This window comes from Hyaena hyaena, unplaced genomic scaffold (assembly GCF_003009895.1).
Source record: "Hyaena hyaena isolate Hyena2069 unplaced genomic scaffold, ASM300989v1 scaffold_235, whole genome shotgun sequence".
NCBI lineage: Eukaryota > Metazoa > Chordata > Mammalia > Carnivora > Hyaenidae > Hyaena > Hyaena hyaena.
This window is the reverse complement of record NW_024080867.1, coordinates 1,586,411-1,607,967: the sequence shown is the minus strand read 5'-3', so window position 1 is coordinate 1,607,967 and position 21,557 is coordinate 1,586,411. Positions and strand designations below refer to the sequence as shown.

Below are 21,557 nucleotides of genomic sequence, written 5' to 3'. Positions count from 1 at the left end.
GCTCTGTGCTGACAGCTCAGAGCCTGGAGCTGCTTTGGATTCTGTGTCTCCCTCTCTCTGACCTTCCCTTGCTCACACTATCTCTCTCTCCCTCTCTCGGAAATAAATAAAAACATTAAAAATTTATAATTAATATAATAATATTAAAATTATTATATTTTATAGTAATATATTATCATAAAAATAATATAAATAAGTAATAATACTAATTTGGCACCAACCCAATGTCCACCAATAGGAGAACGAACAAATATAATGTGACATTATCATCAGTGGGATATCGTATGAGCACTGACTCGTATGAGCAGTAACTAGACTGCATGTATTAATATATGCAAATATAAAAAGGGGAGGAGAAAAAAGAGGTTAGATTGAAATTATAGAACTATTAGAAAAATTTTTGTTTTACTTTTTAAAAACTTTTTTGAGGTTTATTTATTTTGAGAGACAGAGAAAGCAAGCGGGGGCGACAAAGAGAGAGGGGGAGAGAGAGAATTTCAAGCAGGCTCCACTCTGTGAGCACAAAGCCAGGGCGGAGCTTGATCCTAGGAGCCATGACATCATAGTTCCTTGAGCCAAAATCAAAAGTCAGACATTTACCCGACTGAGCCACCTAGGCACCCCTTGTTCTGAATACTTTTTATATAGAAGTAGTTTATAATTAAATAAATGTAAAGAAAAGACTCCCTCTGCATCATTGGGAGACTAGATTATGCTGTAGTAACAACCACAATGGCTCAGTGTCTTAACAAAATAAAACATTTATTTTAAATGCTACATCTCCTGGGCACCTGGGTGGTTCAGTCATTTAAGTGTCTGACTCTTCTGCTCAGGTCATGATCTCACACTTGGTGGGTTCAAGCCCTGCATTTGGCTCTGCACTGACAGCGGGGAGCCTGCCTGAGATTCTCTCTCTCCCTCTCTCTGTGCCCCTACCCTGCTCGCTCCCTCTCAAAATAAATAAAAATAAGCTTAAATAATAAAACTAAATGCTATATCTCCAAGAAAGCTCAGCGCCAGGCTCTGCTCATTGTAGACACTCGGGAACTAGGGTTTTTGGAAACTACTTCAACCAGCAGATCCCGAGCCAGAAACCGTAGGATGGAAACTGGCCAAGGGCTCTCTGGGCAACGTTAAAACACATCACCGTCACTGACAGGTCACTGGCCAAAGAGAAGCACAGGGCCAGGTCTACTTTCAAAGGAAGCACAATTTTATCATGTCCCCAGGAGGAGAAACAGCAAATTTAGGAAGTAATATGATGTTTAAGCATCACCTACCCTGCCCTCCCAAGGGAACAACCTAAGGGGTGTCCAAAAGCGTTCCATATCTCTTTTCCTCGTCGGGTTTTCACAACACCTGCACAGTTTTATACATGAGAAAATGTGCACATGGCCCAGAGAAGTGCAGTGACTTCTCCACTGTCACACAGCCAGGCCAGAGAAGGAATCAAGACCCCAATCCTGTCCTTGGTGCTGCCCAAACCCACCGTCTGTGGCCTTCCCCAGACGTCGCCACCGATGTCGCTGTTTGCAGAATACCCTTTTGTAAACCGACTTGGAAAAACCCTGCGTGCCCTGTGCCCAGGAGCCACGCGGAGGTGGAGACAAAAACATGCAGTGGGAAAACAATAGAAAACCACAAAGGTGACGTTCTGGCCAGAGTCGGCTGACTGCCAGAGCCTCCTAATGCTGGTTAGAAGGAGAAATTCACTTGGCCTGCAGCCCCCCAGCGCCCCGCCAGCTCGGTCCTCACGGGCTGACAGGTGATTAGAGGGTACGCAGCACTCCCTCCGGGTGGGCGGGGCTGAGCCCCGCCCCCCCCGCCCGCTAGTGCGCCTGCGTAGCAGCTCTGACGCGGCCCGAGCCCCGCCCCCTCCCGCCGCGACCACGGGCTTGGGGGCGGGGCCTGAGCACAAGATGGCTGCCGCGCGCCCGGAGACCCCTAGTCCGAGCTCAGCGGCCCCGGAGCCGCGATCCCCGGAGACGCCGGACCTGGTGCGGGCGGGGAAGGGGCCTCAGCGTGGGACCAGAAGCGGGAGGAGGTCTCAGGGCAGGGGGCGGGGCCGGGGCGGGGCCTATGAGGGCTGGGCGGAGGAAGTATTTAGGGCTCCGGGTCTGGGGGTGGGGCCTCTCGGGGTGGGCGAGGGGCGTGGCTGAACGCGGAACCTATGAGCATGCGGGGTGGGGCATTTTGGGGGCGGGGCCTAAGGAGGGGGTTGGGTGGAAGGTCTGGGGAGAGGAGTCTCGGAGACTGAGTTTGTGTTAAGGGGGCGGGGCCTTAGATACCGTCTGGGGCTAGAGAACTTGGGTGGAAGATTGGGAAGGTGACCCTGGAAAACAAGGGTGGGCAGTGATGGTCGGGGCACCCGCGTTGGGGTAGGGTAATCATTCTGCAGGGATCTGAGTGCTGTCCCTGGCGGGGGGGGGGGGGTATGGCGAGCAGGGGTAGAAATGTCTGTTCCAGGTAACTTTGGAACTTTCCCCACTCGGGACTGGAGAGTAACGGGACGGTCATTCATTCAACAGACATTTACTGAGCCCTTCCTTCCTGGGGCTCAGTAGATAGAGACAGATCAAGTGAACATGACCGATCAGGACCGCATTCTCTCGGAGCCCGCAGCCCAGCAGGGGAGAGAGACAATAAAGGATATTTATTGTGATCCACGCTATAAAGGACATACAGTGAGCTGATAGAGTGGGGAGTCCGGGGACCTAAATTTAAATGAGAGAAGTCAGCTGCGTGCCGGCTTGTATCTACACTGGGGCCAGAGACAAGCAGGAGCCAGCTCATGGCGGGTATTACGATGACGGTTTCGGGTGTTAGGTGCAGTTGAAGCCATGGAAGGGTTTTGAGTGGGAAAATGACCTGCTTTCCATTTTCAAAAGGTCATGCAGGCTGCGTTGGGGAGGCAGCAGGCATAGGAACAGATTCTGTTCAGCAGGCTTTTTCAGTTGTCAAACCAAGAAATATTTGGCTGTTAACTGGGGTAGAGGAGAGAAATGGCTGGATCCGTGACGTATTTGGGCCCGGAAGGGAAGTCTTGATAGGAGTGCTGCAAAGTCCTGGAGGATGGAGGGCCGGATCTGAGATGGAGGAGCCCAGCATGCTTACAAAGGAGATGGGTGTTTTAGTAAGTGTGGGTGCGGCCCTGAGGCGGGCTCCACAGGCTCCTGGTTTTCCCCCCCCCCCACCCAGGTCCTGGTGCCAGATGATGGCCGCCCCGCCACACCCCCGAGTGACCTCATCGAGATCCAGGTGGTGAAGGTGACAGACACCACGCTGGTACCTGAGCCCCCGGAGCCAGGTTCCCTCCACTGTGCCTTGTGCCCAGCTGCCTTCCGGCTGGTCTCTGAGCTGCTGTTCCACGAACATGGCCACCTGGCAGGGCCTGAGGGCGGCGGGCAGGGTGGGGACCCCAGCCGGTGTCATGTGTGTGGCCACAGCTGTCCGGGCCCCGCCAGCCTCCGCGCCCACTACAGCCTGCACACGGGGGAGCGGCCCTACCGCTGCGCCCTCTGCCCCCGGGCCTTCAAGGCCCTGGCACCTCTGCTGCGGCACCAGCACCGACACGGGGTGGAGCCGGGGACCTCTCAGAGGCCTCCGGAGGCGGCGGTGGCTCGGGAACAGAGGCCTGGGGTGCCCCAAGAGAGGTCGGAGGTGGTGATGGCGGCGGCGGCGGCGGGCGCCGCGGTGGGGAAGCCTTTCGCCTGCAGGTTCTGCGCCAAGCCGTTCCGCCGCTCGTCAGACATGCGTGACCACGAGCGGGTGCACACGGGCGAGCGGCCCTACCACTGCGGCATCTGCGGCAAGGGCTTCACCCAGTCCTCGGTGCTGAGCGGCCACGCACGCATCCACACCGGGGAGCGCCCCTTCCGCTGCGCCCTGTGCGATCGCACTTTCAACAACTCCTCTAACTTCCGCAAACACCAGCGCACCCACTTCCACGGGCCAGGCCCAGGGGTGGGGGACTCGGGCAGCCAGCTGGCCTCCAGGGCCGAGGGGCCAGGGAGCGGCTGTGGGGCAGGAGACAGTCTGGAGGAAGGGCAAAGGGAGGCGGCAAAGGTGAAGGTGGAGGTCGACCAGTAGGCTGGGAGAGCAGGGACACGGGGACATCAGCGTGGCAAGTAGGAGGCAGATTGCGAGGGAGGGGGCGGGTGGGAAAAGGAAGCGGGAGAGAGGAGACTGGGGTAGAGGTGAAAAGAGCTAACAGCGATGGCCACGAGCAGCTAGTGCGGGAGAGCCAGTTTCGGGACACCCACCAAGCCATACAGCACCTCCAAGAGACTCAGAACACAGTCCTGTGGGTGTCCGGCCACATGTGAGGAACACAGGCTGGATTCCACTGCCCAAGCTGCCTGCTCGTCCGGTTGTCCTCATGCAAGACACAGCTTGTCCCCGCAGAGCCTGGGCACCACAGAGGGGGAGGAAGGGGCAGAACTGGGGCCGGACCTTCATCTCCAGAACCCTGGAGTATCTTGGGGACCTAGGGTGGACCAGGATGGAATCTTTTGCCTACCTCACTGGATTGCACTGAACCTGGGATGCCTACCCACCCTCAGGCAGAAGACACCCGCCAGGTTCTCCATAAAGAGACTCCGGGATCCCATCACCTCGAAGCCAGAGGGTCCCCAAGTCCTAGCCGAGAGCACTTGAGCCTCAAGGATGTAAGCCTGACCCTAAGGATCTTGACTCCAAGAGCTGCTCCCTGCTCCCATGGTGGGTCCTCCTTAACCCACTGACTCTGAGGCAACAATAACAACAACAAACAGAGCAAACAGCCACCTAATACCCCCATCATAGGCCTTTAGGTTCAGAGCCCATGGCCCCCAGGGCTACAGAGTAGCCTTAGGTTTCTCTTATCTCCTCCACTCCCTGTTTGAAGCAAACAGCTTACTGCCTAACCCAGCGCTACCCCCACGGAAGAGTTGGGGGATGGCAGCTTGGTGCGCTGACCTGTGTGCGGCACGTGTGGAATGCAGTGTCACTGTGGTAGGGGTGAGGACCTGGGAGCTGGAGGTGGGGAGCCTCCAGTTCTCCTATTAAAGGACTTTCTGAAGGGTCTCTCTATGTCAGTCTTGTGTTTTGGGGGTGGGGGTAGAGGGCCCACAACTGGGGTCGTGCCAGGAGCAGTGAATTGCAGACCTCTCTCCAAACCTCTGTTCCCCCATCTTTACAATGAGGCTGAACAGTATCTGGCTATTCAGAGATGTTCTGGGTTTCACCTGTGGGAACAGGTATCAGGGGAAGTTTGATAAAAATGAAGGGACTCCTGTGATGAGTATATTCATCAAGGAGGGAGAGCCCCAAATTTGCACTTTCCTGTTTGCTCAGCACCTCCCCTGAGATATCCCTTCGACAGGTCAGAGCACCAACAGACCTCATTCTCTTTCCTCCAAAGAAACGCCTGTGTTTCCTATCGTCAACCTCGCCACCTAGGCTAGAGACCTGGGCAGGCTCTTTAAGTCTTCTTGATCCGTCATCCACCTATCTAATCCCTGTCCTCATCCTTTCCCCACCGTTGAGCTGGTTAAGTATCTTTGGAGTCTGAACACTTTCGTGGTCACTACTCTTGTTGCCCAAGCCAATGGTCGCACGTTTGGACTGCCACACAGCAGCACGGTCTCCAGTCTCTATACTACAGCCACACAGACCCTCCAAAAACACAGATCTCGACCTTAAAACCAATCCACTGCTCCTTGTAGCTTTGAGGAGGGATCAGAAGCCTGAATACCTGCAGGAGCTGGGTGGCAATGTCAATGTATGAGGGAGGTGGCTGGGTGCACGAGGAAGTGCCAGCGCCGCTGAGGGGAAACAGGGAAAAGTGACCCTTGGGTGCAGGGCTGGGTTTCAAGGCATGGCCGAATCTGGTGGCAGACTGGAGAGAGGGCAGTGGTTACTCAGCTCTGGGAGAGCGCAGACTGGGTTGCTAGATCTCCCCAGTTTCTCAGGAGTTGCATTAGTTCATATTATGCAAAGTGCTTTGATTTTCAAATGTCGGCAACTAAGTCAAATTTTATTAATTTTTTAATGCATGGGCTAAACAAAGCAGGTCAGTGGCTTGTGTCCAGCAGCTGCCAGCTTCCGGCCTGTGGCCTACAAGATCATCCAAGCTCTACTGTTCTGAATTCCAAACCCTTCAGGATCCAGCCTCCCACACCTCCAACTTCCCAGCCATACTCATCACTGACATTCTCTGTAACAGTGGGTTCAGTGAGGTGCACTAAACCCTCCACCCACAACTTGGTGCCCACTTTACCTGGCAAGCTTCTGTGGCTTGTTATTGTTCAGGCATTGCTTTCTCCTCCAGGGAGCTTGGCTAGCCCCCCAATCTCATAAAGTGACTCCTCCATGCTCTCAGCCCTCGGGGATAATTCCATGGACGTTTTATGGGCGGCTCCGGGTCCTTGTGACTTTTGAGCCCTGGGGCCCTGGCACAAGGACCCTCATGCTGGGTCTTCCGCATTGCCACAGGTTGGCCACACTAGGTTGCTGCCCTCGAGTGGGCCACACCAAACCCACCGAGGCTGTGCCCCCTGGACCAGCTTTGTCTTCCAGTGTCAGCACTGAGGCGCCCTGGGCCTACAGTCCCCGTTCTACCATGGGTTTGCTGGGAGTCCTTGGAACCTCTTTCTTCTCCAGGGCCTCTGCCTCCTCTTCTGACAGACGGGATAACTAAACACAGAGGACACACAGCTCACTGTCCCAACAATGGAAACGAGGGCCATGGAAGGGCTTTTGAAGCTCCCCCAAATTATCCTGGACGGGTGGGTGCGATGGGTGAGCTCGTAAGAAACAGGCGTCTGGAGATGCTGGAACACAGGGGTTCTCTTCCATCTCGCTCGAGGGCAAGGAGCATGTCCAATTCAGGTGTCCCTGGGGTCCAATGAAGGACCCAGCAGTCAGGCGGCTTCAGGAAATGTTGGTCAGGTGAACAAATGCCAATAACATCTCGAAGGGGAAGGAGTCCAGACACACGGTGAGTTTCCAAGAACAGAAACTTACCTGTCTTGTTTGTTCATCTCCCTTTGCCCAACGTGCAGACCCAAGCTTGGATGCGGTAAATCCTCAGTAACTACCAGTTGGATGAAGCAAAGCAGAAAGCGGGAGGGTGAGGCAGAGGGTGCTGGGGAATCGAAATCCCTGGGAAACACAAGTTCTCAACCTCGTCAGCACTTAATCCCCTCTCCCTGGGATGCAAGAAAGGACTCCGGCGGCCCTGTTGATACGATTTATTATTCTCCGCTCTGTACAAGCCGCGTCTGCCACCCCGCCCCCACCCCCACAATCCAAAAGAGCACCCAGTCCCCCCTGTGGGCCTCCCAACTCCACTCAGACTCGTTTCCAGGCAGATCCCAAAGGAATGGGGGGGGGGGTGCAGTGCAGACCCACATCCTCCACCAAAGCTCGTTCGGGGACAGAATGCTGCTGAGGGAGGGGGCGCTGATGAAAGTTACAAAACGGAGTTGGACGGAGGGTCAAGTTCAGTGTCTGACGGGATGAGGGGAGGGCCAGAAACGTCCGGGACGGGAGTTTGTGCGGCCTGAGCCTTCAGGGAGGCTAGTCTGTCCGAAGTTCTGAAGGGTAGCGGGGCCAACAGCGAGGAGGGGTTGAGTCTGATCAGCAACGGGAGAGCAGGGAGGGGCGGTGCACGAGGGGACATCTGATTGGAGTGGCGGATGGGAACCTCCCTCCTGGTCAGGCATCCTTTCCCGCCAAGGTGCCCGCCCCCGCCCCAGGACCCCCGAGGCCCTCGGCTTTGTGCACCAGGCGGTGTTTCTTGAGGCCATAGGTGTTGGCGAAGCCCTCGCCACAGGAGGAGCAGCGGAAAGGCCGTCCGCCCTGGTGCGCTGCCAGGTGCTTACGGAAGTAGCCGGGGTCCTTGAAAGCCTTGAGGCAGGCAGGGCAGCGGAGCTCGGGCCGCGGCGGCTCGTGGGCGCGCTGGTGGCGCAGCACCGAGCTCAGGTAGAAGAAGCCCTTGCCGCAGTGCTCGCAGCGGTAGGCGCGCTCGCCCAGGTGCAGCCGCTGATGCTCCAGCAGGTTGGAGCGGTAGCGGAAGGTCTTGCCGCAGGCGCCGCAGCGCTGGGGCCGGGCCACGGCGTGCAGCCGCCGGTGCTCCGCCAGGCTGGACGACTGCGCAAAGCGCTTGGCGCACACGCCGCACTTGAAGGCGCGCTCGCCCGTGTGCACCACGCGGTGCTGCCGCAGGTACCAGGAGCGCAGGAAGCCTCGGCCACACACGCCGCATCGGTAGGGCCGCTGCTCCGTGTGGCAGCGCTGGTGGCGCATCAGCAGGGCCGCCTCCCAGAAGCGCTTGCCGCACACCGGGCAGCGGAAGCCCCGCTTCTGCCGGTGACTGCGGCGGTGCAGGAGCAGGTCGTAGGCACCGGCGAAGCTCTGGCCGCAGAGGCCACAGCCGAGGGTCCGCCGCACCAGGTGCACGTACTTGTGAGTCACCAGGCCCAGGAAGTGCTTGAAGCTCTGGCCACACGTGGCGCAGCTGAAGCGCTCAGGGCCCGAGCTGGCACCCCCGCCGCCCCCCGCCACCGCCGTCCCGCTGGCGTCGTCCCCCCCGGACACCCCTGCCAGTGCCGCCACGGCCGCCCCCACCTCTCCCGCCAGCCCGTTGTCCAGCACGCTGGCCGCGTCGGCACTGCTGGAGCCATCCGGGGGCTGGGGGCCCCCGGGCGTGGGCGGGAGCAGGCGCTCAGGGGCAGCCTGGTGGACCAGCTTGTGCCACATGAGATTCTCGATGAAGCCGAAGGTCTTGCCGCAGGCATCGCAGCCATAGGGCTTCTCTGCCATGTGCGCCTCCTTGTGGCTCATCACATGGAAGAGATCCGGGAAGTGCTCGCCGCAGTCCGAGCAGGCGTAGCTCAGGGCATCGGCGGCCCCCGCAGAGGTGGCCGAGGCGCCCGGCCCACAGGCCCCGGGCGCACCCTGCGTGGCCGGGAGGCCGGCGGCCCCGGCCAGGGCACAGGGCAGCTGGAGCCGGTGCACCTGGCGGTGGCGGGTGAGGCTCTGCGGGTAGCCGAAGACCTTACCGCACAGCTCGCACTTGTAGGGCCGCTCGCGCGTGTGCACCACGTGGTGCTTGCTCAGGTGGAAGGACTCTCGGAAGCGCTTCCCGCACACCGGGCACTGGTGGGGCTTCTCACCGGTGTGGATGCGCTCGTGGCGCTTCAGAGTCTCCCGTCGCCCAAAACCCCGGCCGCAGATCCCGCAGCAGAAGGTCTTCCCGGGGACGCCAGCGCCCGCGCCGCCGGCCGCGCTGGTCCCGGCCCCGCCGAGCAGCAGCGGGTGCGCCCCTAGCAGCGGGACGGGCACCGCGCCGTACACCACGGCCGCCGCGGCCGCCGCGGCCTTCTCGCTGTCGGTGGCCGGAGCGTCCGGGGGCAGGAGGTAGGGTCCCGCGGGGAAGGCGGGCGGAGGCTGCGGGACCGCCGCCGCCGCCGCCGCCGCCGCCGCGTCCTTGGGCGCATCCGGGGCGGCGGCGGCGGGTGGGGCGTGCGCCGCCTTGTGGCGGAGCAGGCTCTGGGGCGCCGAGTAGGACTTGCCACACAGGTCGCAGGGGTACACGGGCCGGGGTCCCGCCGCGCCCGCGCCCGCGTGGGCCGCCTGGTGCTTGAGCAGGTAGGCGGCGTCGCGGAAGGCCTTCCCGCAGACCCCGCACGGCAGGCGCAGGAGGTCGGCCGAGTGCGTCTTCACGTGCCGCTTGAGGCTCTCCCTGCGGTTGAAGCTCTTGCTGCACACGGAGCAGGAGAAGGGCTTCTCGCCGGTGTGGATGATCTGGTGCTGGTGCAGGTGGCTGGGCTTCTTGAAGACCTTCCAGCACAGCGGGCAGGCGAACGGGCCCTCGCCGCCGCCCGCCGCCGGAGGGGGCACGCCCACGCCGGCCGGGGCCCCGGCGCCCTCGGCGACGCTGGCGGCCGCGGCGGGCGGGCCGGAGGGCACGGGCGCGGGGGCGGCGGGGGGCGTGCCGGCCGCGGGCGCGGGCAGGCCCAGCGGCGGGAGGGGCGCGGCGGGCGGCGGCGGGCCCCCCGCGGCGGGCGGCGCGTCCTTGTGGCAGCGGCGGTGGCGGATGAGGCTGGACACGTGGTTATAGGTGCGGCCGCAGACGCCGCACTCGTAGGGCCGCTCCCCCGAGTGCACCAGCATGTGCTGCACCAGGTGCGACGACTGCTTGAAGGACTTCTGGCACACGCCGCAGGGGAAGCGCCGCTCCATCAGGTACTTGAGCCTCCGGAAGTAGCCCTTGTCGTCCTTGGCCGGGTCGCAGGCCGCCCCCGCGGCGGGCCCCGGGGCGTTCTGCGCGGGCGCGGGGAGCGGCCCCGGGGTCCCGGTGGGGGAGGCCAGCCCCGGCGTCACCCCCGGCGCGGACGTGGGCCCTCCGCGTTTCAGGTTCCCAAAAAGATGCTGGTGTCCGGACAGGTCGACGATGCCCCACTGCGGGGCAGGGAAGGCAGCATCAAACAGGGGCGGCGGGGGCGGCCCGAAGGCGGGCGGCAGGGGCGGGTCGGGCTTCTTGGCCTGGGTCGAGGTCGAGGACGAGGAGGAGGAGGAGGAGGACGACGACGACGACGACGACGACGACGACGACGGCGCCTCGGCCTTGGGTTTGAAGGCCGCCTGGGGCGGGTAGTCGTACTGGGGCGGCGGCGGCTGGGGCGGCGGCTGGGGCGGCGGCCCGGGGGCGCAGGGCAGGGCGGCCACCGCCTTCGCGTGCTCCCCGTACAGCTCCATGGGTTCGAAGCGCTGGTGGTTGAGGAACTCCAGGAAGTCGAAGGGGTAGCTCTGGAAGTGAACCCCGTCCTCGCCCCCTATGCCGCTGCCCCCACCACCCCCGGCGGCACCGCCCGCCGCGTTCGCCTCCATCTCGCGCGGCGTGGGCGCCCGCGGACCCTGCGGAGAAGAGGACGCGGCTGAGGAGACGGCGCCGGGCGCGCACGCGGGCTCAGTGCGCGCGCAGCCTCGGTCCCCCCAGCCCTGCGCTCTGGCCCCGCACCTCCAGCTCCCAGCGCGGGGGACCCCACCCCAGCTCTGGGGCGCCGCGCTCTCCTACTCAACGTCCACCTGCCTCCCGCCCCCCCATCCCTTCCATTTTTCCCGTTGCTTCTGAGGTCTTCCCACATCCTCTCTCCCCATCCCCCCGGGCCCTCGCCCCAGGGCTGCATTCAGGCCCTCAGCGCCACACCCCCAACCTAATTCTGCCAGCACCCCTGGCCTCTGGTCGGGGTCCCCCTGCAAACTCTTGGGTGTGGGCACCATGTCCAACACACACACACACACACACACACACACAGAAGAGCCCCGTTCTCAATCCCCTCAGGTTTTGCCTCTAAAATGATAATGAGAAAAGGTGGACTCTAAAGCTAAAGCGCCCGATGGGAATCTGCGCCCCACCACATTCTAGCTGGGGGACCACAGGCAAGTTCCTGAACCTCTTTGTGCCTGGATTTCCTCCTCTACAAACAGAGGTGACAAAGCACATCCCTCCTGCCCAGGGCCGATGTGAGGATCCAACAAGCAAGTACATGTCAGGCCCTGGGGTGGATGCTTCCTGGCACTTTGCAAGCACTCACATAGTGGAAGGTCTTCCATCTATACCGTTCTCGGCACTGGCAGTAGAGACAGAAATCCAGGGCAGACCAAGAGAACCAGAATGAAATCAGTGTCGGGAAGGGCCGTGTTCTTTTACTGTAGGTGTTTGCCTGGAAGAAACACGTTAGAGCCGAAGGCCTGGCACCGAGAAGGCAGCCTGATGCAGCACGAAGCAGGCGGGCCCTGCACCTGAGCAGACCTGGGTTCAAGTTCCCTCTCCTTCCCGAGCCAGGCTTTCTCCATTTCTACAAGGAGGCGATGGCCCCTACGCTGCAGGGGGAATTTAGGGAGCCCCCCCGGCATGGAAGGAAACGTGTACCTTCAGGGACATCACACACCGGGGGGACCCTGACAGAAGAGGCACAGGGGTGCAGGTCCCCGTGCTCGCCCTTGGCGGGGCTTTCCCTGCCTCCTGTGTGACAGTAGTCAGTCTCTGGGCACCTCCTTTACGGCACTTCTCGTTCCAGACGCCAGATGTCCATGTCTGAGTCCCGGCCCCCACCTGAACCTCGGCTCCTACAATCGATGCTTGAACCTGCGCCACCCAGGGGGCTGGGGAAACACCCCCACCAAGTCGGAAAGCCGGTGGGAGAAGGGCCCGAGGTGTAGCAGGCTTCTTGCCTGTAATTCCTGGCCCATGGGGGCCTGGCTCTGTGCCCACAACAGAGGTCAGTGGTGCCTACCAAGGCCAAGGCCCATCTGCCCCCAGCCTCTCCCCCTACAGGTGAAAGGTGAGTGTCTCCTCCACTCCCTCCGCCAAGAGGTCGATATTTTTAGCCTCTAGCTCTGGGTGTCCTTGGATGAGACTCAACATCCCATGCCCTTCACACCCCTTCTGGTTAATCTGCTCTCCAGGAGGAACAAAGGCATGGCCGCAGTGGTGGTGGGAGCCTGTGGGGGAAACCCAAACCCGGGAGACCAGGCTAGAGTGGGCGGGTGGGCAGAGAGAAGCACGTGGTAGAGGAGTGGCAGGGGGAGGCAGGTGTGGAAGAAACCACCACGCTGGCTTACCTCCATCAGGCACATGTTAATAACAGTTAATGTTCCCTGGGCATTTCTTACAAGCCCAATGTGTCCCCAGCACATTACACATATTGACTCAATCCCCACAAATCTAAGACCGTGACATAGGAACTATTATCCCCATTTGACAAAACAGAAACAGAGAAGTCAAGTGAATTCCTCAAGGTCACAGAGCAAGTCTGCGGCTCAGCCTCCCCCCCCGTTTCCCGCCAGGTTGTCTTAGGAGGGTTGTTCCCTAAGGTGGACAAAGGTGGGGTGGACCGTGGGGGATGTTCGCTAGGTGACGGGAGGAGTTTACGCTGGCGGGCATATGGAAGGGGAAGGGGGTCACTGTCTTAAACAGATGGAGCAGTGATGTGGTGACTGCTCCCCGGACCTCAAGGCTCGCTCCTGTGCCTGCTTCCGGTCTTGCTCAGCGGTCTTCTCTATCCCACCTGATCCCCCTCACCCTCGTCTTGCTGCATTTTCTCATCACTGTCACTGCCAACACCTGCTGTGTGTCTTTCTTTGACCGTGTGTTTAGCGTCTGGCCTCCCCACCTAACAGAGTAAGGATCTGGCCCATCTCGTTTGCTGCGGTGCCCCCAGCAACGAGCACGGCACCCGGTACAGTGTGGTTGCTTGATAAGCATTTGCCGATGTATGAGACCTAAACAGCAGCCTCTGAAATCAGCAGCGGGCCCACCAAGAAACCGCAAGGAATAAGGAACCCCGGATGAATCAACATGAAAACACAACATACCAAAACTTAGAAGATGCAGCTAAAGTAGGGCTCAGAGGTAAACTGATAGCTTGTGCTGCTAAATGCTTGTAGAATGAGCAAAGGAACAAGGCTGCGCTGGAGCTGACCAGAACCCCCTGAGGGAGGGAGAGGGACATTTAGCAGAGATGGAGTTGACACGGGGTGGGGGGTAGGGTCCCCAGAAGAAGGAATTCAAGGGTGGTGATGTTGTAAGGAGGCGAGTGGGAAGATGTGTGAGGAGCACAGAGGAGCACTGGGGGATGGAAGAGCAGGCTCATGGTACTTCCACTGGGAAATAAGAGGCATTTCCTCTTTCAGGGGATCCCAGCCTTAATTCGGTGCCTTTCGATGGGGAGACGTGCCCTATGGAGAGAAGCATGATGGGGGCAGCCCTGCCCAAGGGGACAGCAGCTGCACTCGTAATCATAACAGCTCATGTTTGTTAATTGTTCAACCAGTGTGAGGTGTGGCATCCCCGAGGTCTCATCATGGTCCTGTACTGTCATCGGTCCCATTTTGTAAGTGGGAAAACTGAAGGGGGAGGTCATTTCCCCAAGGTCACACAGCCAGTCAAGGGGAAAGCAGCTATTGGATTCCAAGTCCCTCTGATACCAGGACCTGTGGGCCATTCTGTGGCAACAGGTTCCACGTGGGATGAACCTGTAATCTGTTAATAACAATAACGCGTAACGCGAAGTGCTTTCTACGTGCCCAGTGCTCTTCTAAATCCTTCAACGGATCTTCCTACTGACTCAAGAAGATGGTGACCGTTATTAACTCTGTTTCACAGAGGAAGAGACTGAGGGCCAGAGAGGTGAATTCGTCTCCTAAAGTGATACCGGTGACAGGCTGTGGCAGAGCCAGGAACAGGAGGCAGGTAGCTGCTCCAGGACGCATGCCGCTACCCCCCACGCATGCTGTCTTCCAGTGCTGTCTCTCCAAAGCCAAGGAAGGCCCCCACTCCGCCTTCTACTAGAAATACACTTCGCCGCGCCCACTTCCCTGACACCCGACCCCAGAACAAGCCACCGGCATTTTCTGAATGCTAGTAAGCACTGTACTAAGCGCCTTAAGTGGTCTGTCTCCAACTTCATAACAGACTCAGCAGATAAGCATTACTATCGTTCTCATTTAATAGACAGGGGGACTAAGGCCAAACCATGTCCCTCCTCTGTTCAAACCCTGCAATGACACCCGTCTCACTTAAAGCCTCTATGATGACCTACATAGCCTCCATGGCCACCTGGCTGCTCCTCCAACGTGCCAGCATTCCTACCCCAGGGCCCTTGCACTGGCTGTTGCTTCTGTCTGGAATCCTCTGACTGCCACCTATATACCTCTCTCCCCCTCACCTCTTTCACACCTCTGCGCAAAGGCTGTCTCCTCAGTGAGGCTCTCCATGGCCACGGTAACCTGTCACCCACACCAGCATTCTGGCTCTTCCCAGCCTGCTTCGTTTCCGTCCTTACCTGTGAGCATCACCTGATAAACCACATACTCTGCTTGTCTTGTTGCTGCCCACCCCCCGCACTCCAGAAGGCAGGCGCCGTACAGGCAACGACTTTTATCTGTTTTGCTCACTGTTCTACCCCAGGACCTAGAACAATGCCTGTCTCCAAAAACATTTGTGAAATAAGTGGATGAATGAGGCTCGGAAAAGAGGGAGCAGTTTGCTCAGAGATAGGAACGCTAGCGGAATCCAGGAGTCACCCTCGTAACTGTCCCAGTCTTGGGGGGAGCTGGTAAGAGCAGGCCCCCGTTGGCCACAGTTGTCCAGGGGGAACAAGGTCACAGTGTGTGTGTGTGTGTGTGTGTAGCTTTTTGGGAATCTTTTGAAAGAGGCCTTCTTGCCACCCTCCCCTGTAACTATCCCCTGATCCTGCTGCATTTTATCCACACACGCGTTTTGTTTTCCCATCAGCTAGCATATGCATCCCACAAGGGCAGGGCTGTTTGTCTATTTTGTTCTCTGCTGCAGCCCCCGTGTGTAACAGGTCCTCATCAAACACGTGTTGAACAAATGAATGAATGAACAAAGGAAGAACAGTTTGGGCCTGGGAGAGCTGACAAAGGCCAGAAAACTGATCACAGTGCCCTTACCCCCCAAGCGCTATGACATCAAACCCTCTTGTTCTCTTCAATTCCTCTGCTCCAACCTCACTGGCCTCCCCTGATGCTCCTCCACTCACCATGATCATGGCCACCTCAGGACCTTTGCGCTTGCTGTTCTCTCTGCCTGAGGCTGTCCACCCAGATCTCTACATGGCTAAATTACCTCTGCTAATTCAGGTTTCACCTCTGAGGTAGCCCATCGGGCTCTGGGAGAACCCAGAAAACAGCATTTATCTCATTTGTTCACTTGTGTTTGAACTCTCTCCTCAACTAGACTGTAAAACCCACAAAATGAAAGACCCTGTGTATCTCTCTCCTTCACCACTGTATGCCCTGTACGTAGAACAGTGAATGAATGAATGAACGAATGAACGAACACATGCCTAGGGGAAAGAGGTCAGGCCATGGTAAAGCTGGGGGGTCTTCTCTTGGTTGTCCAGGAGGATGACATGGAGCTGGGTGTGAAGTGGCAGGTGTTAACACCAGGGAAAGAGGTGGTCTGAGAGGGCGAGCCTCACTGTGGGGCACTGGTCTGTGGGAGGACTGGGGACAGGAGCTGACCCAGCCTGGGGAGGGGAGAGAGGGGCGGCCGAAGTGTTTCATTAGAGCCTGGAGCTGAAAAGGCAGGTGTTTCCACCTGAATGGGGAGAGGATGTGGGTGTGAGAGCAAAACTCTAGAGGGAGCTAGCTGTTCTATGGGGGGTAGGGGGGTCGGTGGGGGGTGAGAGTTAAAAGGGGTATTCTCACTACGGTGCGGGGTGGGGGGGTGGGGCAGAAGGAAAAGAGAAGGAATTCTCCGCTGCAGAACAGAATGGAAAGTATTTTTACACAAGAGGAGGTGGGGGGGGGATGCAGGAGCTTTGGGGGCTCTCGTGTGTGGACAGAGATAAGAGGGGCAGTTCTGCAGCGAAGCACTAATGCAACACTCTTTGAAGGCAGCCTATAGGGAATACTAATGGAGGGTTCCCGGACAGCTGCCCTCCATGAAGGAGGGCAGCGCTGGTGGCATTTGGGGGACTGTCCTGGAGGAAGCAATGACGGGGGGTTATGCAGAAGCGATCCTATGAGAAAGCCTTCACGGGGGCCCTGGCAGCAGTTTAAGGGATCGCCACAAATAAGGACGCTTTGGCAGCCGTCCTGCACGGGGGCGTTAATGGGGCAGATGTCTGGAGGGGTCTTATGAGGGAGCAGAGACTGGGGGGACCCCTGGCGAGGGCTCGGCGGGAGAGTCACTGACGGGAACGTTCTGGGGACCAGAGCGGGCCAGGGCGGGACCCCCCGCCCCCGTTGCCCCCGGGCCCCCGGGCCACGCGCCCGTCACTCACCGGCGCAGGGGTCTCCGCCGGGAGGAGGCCGAGGAGGCGGAGGAGGCGCCGCCGCTCCGGGGAGACCCGAGGGCCCGACCGGAAGTGCCGCCCCCTCCCCCTCCCCGGCAGCCCCGCGCCGCCCGCCTGCCCGCCCGCCCGGAAGCGGAAGTCGCGCCCGTCTCCGAGGCGCCGGCGTGGAGGAGCGGAAAGAGGAGGCGGCGGCGGCGAACGGGAATGGGAAGTGCGCCTGCGCACTGGCTCGGGGACGCGGACAGGGAAAGCCCAGGCCGCTTCCGGTAGCCTAGCTAAGCAACGTGCGCCTGCGCCCTGAGCCCCCGCGTCCTAGGGCACAGCCCACACGCCCCGGACATCCGGTCAAGCCACGCCCCTCGCGTAAATCTGGGATGTAAGCCCCGCCCCCATTCTGAATCACGCCCATTTTGTAGCTTAATTATTTAAGCTCCGCCCAGCGTCTTAAAATCCAGCCTCCTCGCCCCAGCACGCACGATGTTTCTCCTGTTCTTCCCCACATCCAAGAGCCCAAGAACTCTACCTATCCCCCCTCAGTCCCGCCCACAGCCCCGACCCTTTCTTCTAAGCAGTCTCCCCCAGAGGTCGTTAGGCTGCTCCAAGCCCCCTGCGTTAGCTTAGCCCCTTCCTACTAGGCGCCCTCCATCTCAGGGACTTCCCTTCCTTACTCCTCTCTCAGGTACCCACTTCTCTTCGCTGTGCCTGAATGACACTCATGCCCCCCTCCAGCATCTTCTCTTCACAGTTACGTCCCGCCTGTCCTGACAGCTTGCTCTGCAGTTCCCTCTTGAAACATCTCTTCTCAGATAAACCCTATTCATTGCCTCTAAAACGCTCCCACTTTCTGCCTGCCACCCCTGAACCCAGTCAAGCCCCACCCCACTTCTCAACCCCTGCCCCTAAGCCCTGCCCACAACGCTCGCCAGCCTCCCCCTCGTCCCCGCCCCGCCCCGTCTCCCTAGCCCTGCCCCCCGGCCACGCCTCTTCCCTACCTAAGCCTTACCAAGGTCGTCCGTTCTGCTCAAACCCTCCAGTCAGTCTTCCCTTACGGTGTCAGGACAAAATGATGGGGCAAAGTAGCGGGGGCAGAATTTCCAAGAATCTGGCTGGGATGGGGGATAGGGACCTCGATCACGTTTGCACGGAGGCTCAATGTTTTACTTAGACTGGATGTTTACAGGGAGCACTTGGGGGTCGGCTGGAGCTGGGAGAGGCGGCAAAGGCTTTCTCCGAGCCAGCCCGCAGCGGCAAGCTAACAAGGCACATGACATGGGGTTCTCCCAAATTCGATGCTCTCCCATCATGGTGGCATAGCGACAAAGGGAGGGCCAGCCCTGGTACCATCACTGAATACACACAGGAAGCCAGTAGGCAGATATTTATTTCCAAGGCCCCTGCCTCCAGGGTCCTGTCAGTCCGGGGGAGGGTGGCGGAAGGCAGCAGGACCCGGGGGTTTAGGTCCTCACCCTCAACCCCCTCCCACAACGGGAAGACCACCAGGTGAGAGGGTGTCCCAGCTTTCCTGCCCAGGCTCAGCAGCAGCTGACCTCCCAGCTCTAAACCTGACCCGGGGACAGGTGGCCCGGGGTGTGGGTCAAGCCAGCTCTTTGCCCTCCGGCTCCTCCACCCCCTCCTCGTCCCCTGCCGTAGCCGGAATGCCCTCGTCGTCCCACGGTGGTTCGGGCCCTGGGTCCGGGGGACACAGGGGTGCCCCCATGGCCTCGGGGTGCTTGCGTTTGGCATGGCGCCGGAGCGTGTTGGCCTCCGTGAAGCGCAGCCGGCAGACAGGGCACTGGTAGGGGCGCTCCCCGGAGTGGACACGGTGGTGGTGGGCCAGCTCACCCGCCTCGCGGAAGCGACGAGGACAGAGTGGGCAGCGGAAGGGCCGCAGGCCGGCATGGATGTTGCAGTGCCGCCGCAGGTGGCTGGACCGCTTGAAGGTCTTGCCGCAATCCTTGCACTCGTGCGGCTTCAGCTCTGAGTGCGAGATGCTGTGGCGTTCCAGGTCGGAGAGGTAGGGGAAGGCCCGCAGGCACACCGGGCAGAAGTGCGGGGCCTTCCTGGGGCCCGAGCCCTCCGGCAAACCAGCCGCTGACCCCTCAGAGACTGTATAGGGCACACCCTGATCATCGATCAACAGGAGGTCGCTGCCACCACCGCTGCCCACAGGGGCTGTCACCCCCTGTGCCAGCGGGGGCTCCTGCCCTGACTTGGGGGGGCGGCCCCGCTTGCGAGGGAGGGCAGCCTTGAGCGTCCGATTCGAGGAGGTGGCCCCCCCAGGGCGCCGGCCTCGGCGGCCCCGGGGAACAGGAGGAGATAAGGCCAGAGGTTTCTCTTCCTCCCCGGGCAAAGGCGAAGGCAACGGGTCTGGGCTGGGGGTGTCCATTGAGCAGTGGGGGGCTTGGGTCTGGGCACTGGAGCCGGGCTAAGAGGAGAGAGGGGGCAGCCGTCAGTGCAGGGAGAGTCTGGAGTATCCCTTGTCCCCCAACACCTCGCCCATCCCTTGGTTTGGGTCTCTCGACCAGGGCATGGTCAACATTCACCTGGACAGTTAACGGCCACACTGGTGGGTAAAATAGCAAGATAACTCTGTACCATTTGGTAAGCAGACACTACCTTGAGCCACACAGGTGTCTCCTAAGCCTCCCTCACCCCTCTTCCTAGAAGTGGAGTCATTATGAACCAAAATAAAGGAAAATCCTCACGGGAGGATAGTATAGAGTCCAACTAAGGGTAGAGCCAGTATTTTGATCCTCAAAACAAAGAGCCCATCAAACCTGAACCATGAAGACCCAGAAATGTTTTGTCCCGCTTCTGTCTGGCAAAGTGGGAGGAGCGTGGGAGTTCAGGACCGGGAGAAGACCCAGACTGGTGGTCCCAGGTGATGTTTGGCCCCAAGTCGTGGGTGAAGAAATATATGGGAACTGCTAAGGCTCCTGAGTCAGAGGGTCTGGGTTCAACTCCTGAGTCTGTCATTCACTCTCCGTGTGGTCTGAGGAAATCATTTATCTGAGCTTCTGTTAAAATTTTTGCAAAATAGGACGAATACTTCCTCTTATTCGCACAGACATGGCATGAAGGTAATACGCATGAAGTGCTCAGTGCACAGAAGCGCCTGGGAGATATCAGCCCATGGTGTTGGCTAAGCCTCTCAGCAACCTTCTGAATAACGGTACATCATCCCCATTTTGCAGCTGGGGAAACAGAGGCACAGGAAAGCCAAGTCAGTTGCCCAAGCCCTCTCTGCCAGCAAGTAGCAGGATCAGGACTCGAACTAGGTCTCCAGGACCGCAAAGGCGCAGGGAGTGAGAAGAAATGGACCCAAGGAGACAAGGGGACACCATAGAGTCCCTTACACCTGGGTTAGACTCCAGCTCTGCCTCTAATTAACAAGTGACTTTGCTTCTCTGGCCCCAGGTCCCACCTCTGTAAAATGGCTATGGCAGGTTGCCGGTTGGTAACAGTAAGTATCATCAGTACACTATCATCCCCACCATGACCTCCATCGACAGAGCCTGGACCACGGGACTAGGGTGTAATAAAGGAGAGGGTGACGAAGGAAGAGGTGCAGTTAATAGCCAGGGCTGCAGGTGCCACCGGAACAGGCACAGACACTGAAGGCCAAAGAGGGGCCACCACTTTTCCACGATCACACGGTTCGCTCCGATGCGAAGGCCCGGACTAGAACCGGGGTCTCTGGAACAGTGCCCTCGCCCCTTGCCCCTCCGCCACCCCCTTGCGGGCGCGCGCCCGCCGGCCCGAGCGCGCGGGGCGGGCCCTGCGGGGGCGGCGGCCAATGAGCGGCGCTCGGGCCGCGGACGGCGAGGGCCGCCAGGAAGGGGGTCTGCGCGCGCGCGCCCGGGCCGACTCCGCGGGGCGCGAGGTCGGCGCGCGCGCTGCGGCGGGCGCGGGCGCAGAAGCAGGTGTGGGGGCGCGCTCCAGGAGCGCGCGGCCCCGAGCCTCCCCTCCCTCCGCTCCCCTCTCCCCGCCCGGACCCCCGCCTCTCGGGTACCTCATTTGCATGTCGCCTGGGCTCGCGAGTGTGCGCGCGCGGGGGCGACGGGGCCGGCGCGTGGGAAGGGGCGGGGGCCAAGGGGCCCTGCCCCTCGGCGGCGCGCTTGGGGATGGCCCCGCCCCCTCCCTCCCCCACTCCCTCTCAGTCGGGCTCGCGCCCGCGGGGAACAAAGAAGACGCGCTGGGTCCTAAGGACCGGTCAAGTCTTCGCAGGCAAAACGCGCCTGCGCGCCAGTCGCCGTCGCTGGCCCCGAGCGGGAAATAACCCCACCAACATATTTTGGGCCACAGAGAAATGCCTTTCCTCCCACAAAATGCCCAGCAGGGTGACCCAATCAAAGGCAGGTACCACAACGATTAGGACCGGGAAAATGGCGCTTGTTCCCGTAATTAACATGGCGACCGATAGGCTTCAAAGCCCCCTGGAGGGCGGACAACAAGATGGAAACTGCTCTTGCCTCCTAACTCTACCACAGTCGCCGAACTTTTTTTTTTCTCCTAATGCAGAGCTACGTCCTGCACAGGAGGAGTCTGAGGCTGCGAAAAGGGAGCCAAATCGGCCTCATCTACGTTAACTGCCTCCGGCGCAGGCACGGGGGGCAGGACGCCTCTCCGGGAGCCTGTTGCCCTCAATCTGCATGGCGCCCGGCGTCACCCTAGGCTCCACCCCCTTTCTGCCCTCACCAAAGATGGCGCCATCCCGGCTTCTCCAACTTCCAGTGATGGGGA

General features: G+C 59.9%; 3 protein-coding genes across 4 annotated transcripts; 1 reads left to right on the top strand and 2 right to left on the bottom strand.

Moving 5' to 3' along the window:
- The first annotated feature begins 1,913 nt into the window (after positions 1 to 1,913).
- Positions 1,914 to 5,064, top strand: ZNF784 (zinc finger protein 784). Its single transcript, XM_039244040.1, has 2 exons — positions 1,914 to 1,997; positions 3,199 to 5,064. The coding sequence occupies exons 1-2, from the start codon at positions 1,920 to 1,922 to the stop codon at positions 4,087 to 4,089; spliced, it is 969 nt and encodes a 322-aa protein (XP_039099971.1). The 5' UTR covers positions 1,914 to 1,919; the 3' UTR covers positions 4,090 to 5,064.
- A 949-nt stretch (positions 5,065 to 6,013) lies between these two features.
- On the bottom strand, positions 6,014 to 16,974 carry ZNF865 (zinc finger protein 865). Its single transcript, XM_039244219.1, has 2 exons — positions 16,803 to 16,974; positions 6,014 to 10,902 (listed from the first exon to the last, which is right to left on the bottom strand). The coding sequence occupies exon 2, from the start codon at positions 10,873 to 10,875 to the stop codon at positions 7,699 to 7,701; it is 3,177 nt and encodes a 1,058-aa protein (XP_039100150.1). The 5' UTR covers positions 10,876 to 10,902; positions 16,803 to 16,974; the 3' UTR covers positions 6,014 to 7,698.
- A 1,203-nt stretch (positions 16,975 to 18,177) lies between these two features.
- Positions 18,178 to 21,539, bottom strand: ZNF524 (zinc finger protein 524). Of its 2 annotated transcripts, none has more exons than XM_039244070.1 (2): positions 21,513 to 21,539; positions 18,178 to 19,239 (listed from the first exon to the last, which is right to left on the bottom strand). In XM_039244070.1, the coding sequence occupies exons 1-2, from the start codon at positions 21,525 to 21,527 to the stop codon at positions 18,409 to 18,411; spliced, it is 846 nt and encodes a 281-aa protein (XP_039100001.1). In that variant the 5' UTR covers positions 21,528 to 21,539; the 3' UTR covers positions 18,178 to 18,408. The 2 variants fall into 2 exon arrangements, with proteins under 2 accessions (XP_039100001.1, XP_039100002.1); XM_039244071.1 differs by lacking the exon at positions 21,513 to 21,539 and adding an exon at positions 20,827 to 20,896.
- Between the last annotated feature and the right edge of the window lie 18 nt (positions 21,540 to 21,557).

Excerpts from the sequence above, each read along its gene's own strand:
- ZNF784 (XM_039244040.1), top strand. The coding sequence starts at position 1,920 with ATGGCTGCCGCGCGCCCGGAGACCCCTAGTCCGAGCTCAGCGGCCCCG. Across the intron at positions 1,998-3,198 it reads CCCCGGAGACGCCGGACCTG|GTCCTGGTGCCAGATGATGG; the intron begins GTGCGGGCGGGG and ends CCCCCCACCCAG.
- ZNF865 (XM_039244219.1), bottom strand. The coding sequence starts at position 10,875 with ATGGAGGCGAACGCGGCGGGCGGTGCCGCCGGGGGTGGTGGGGGCAGC.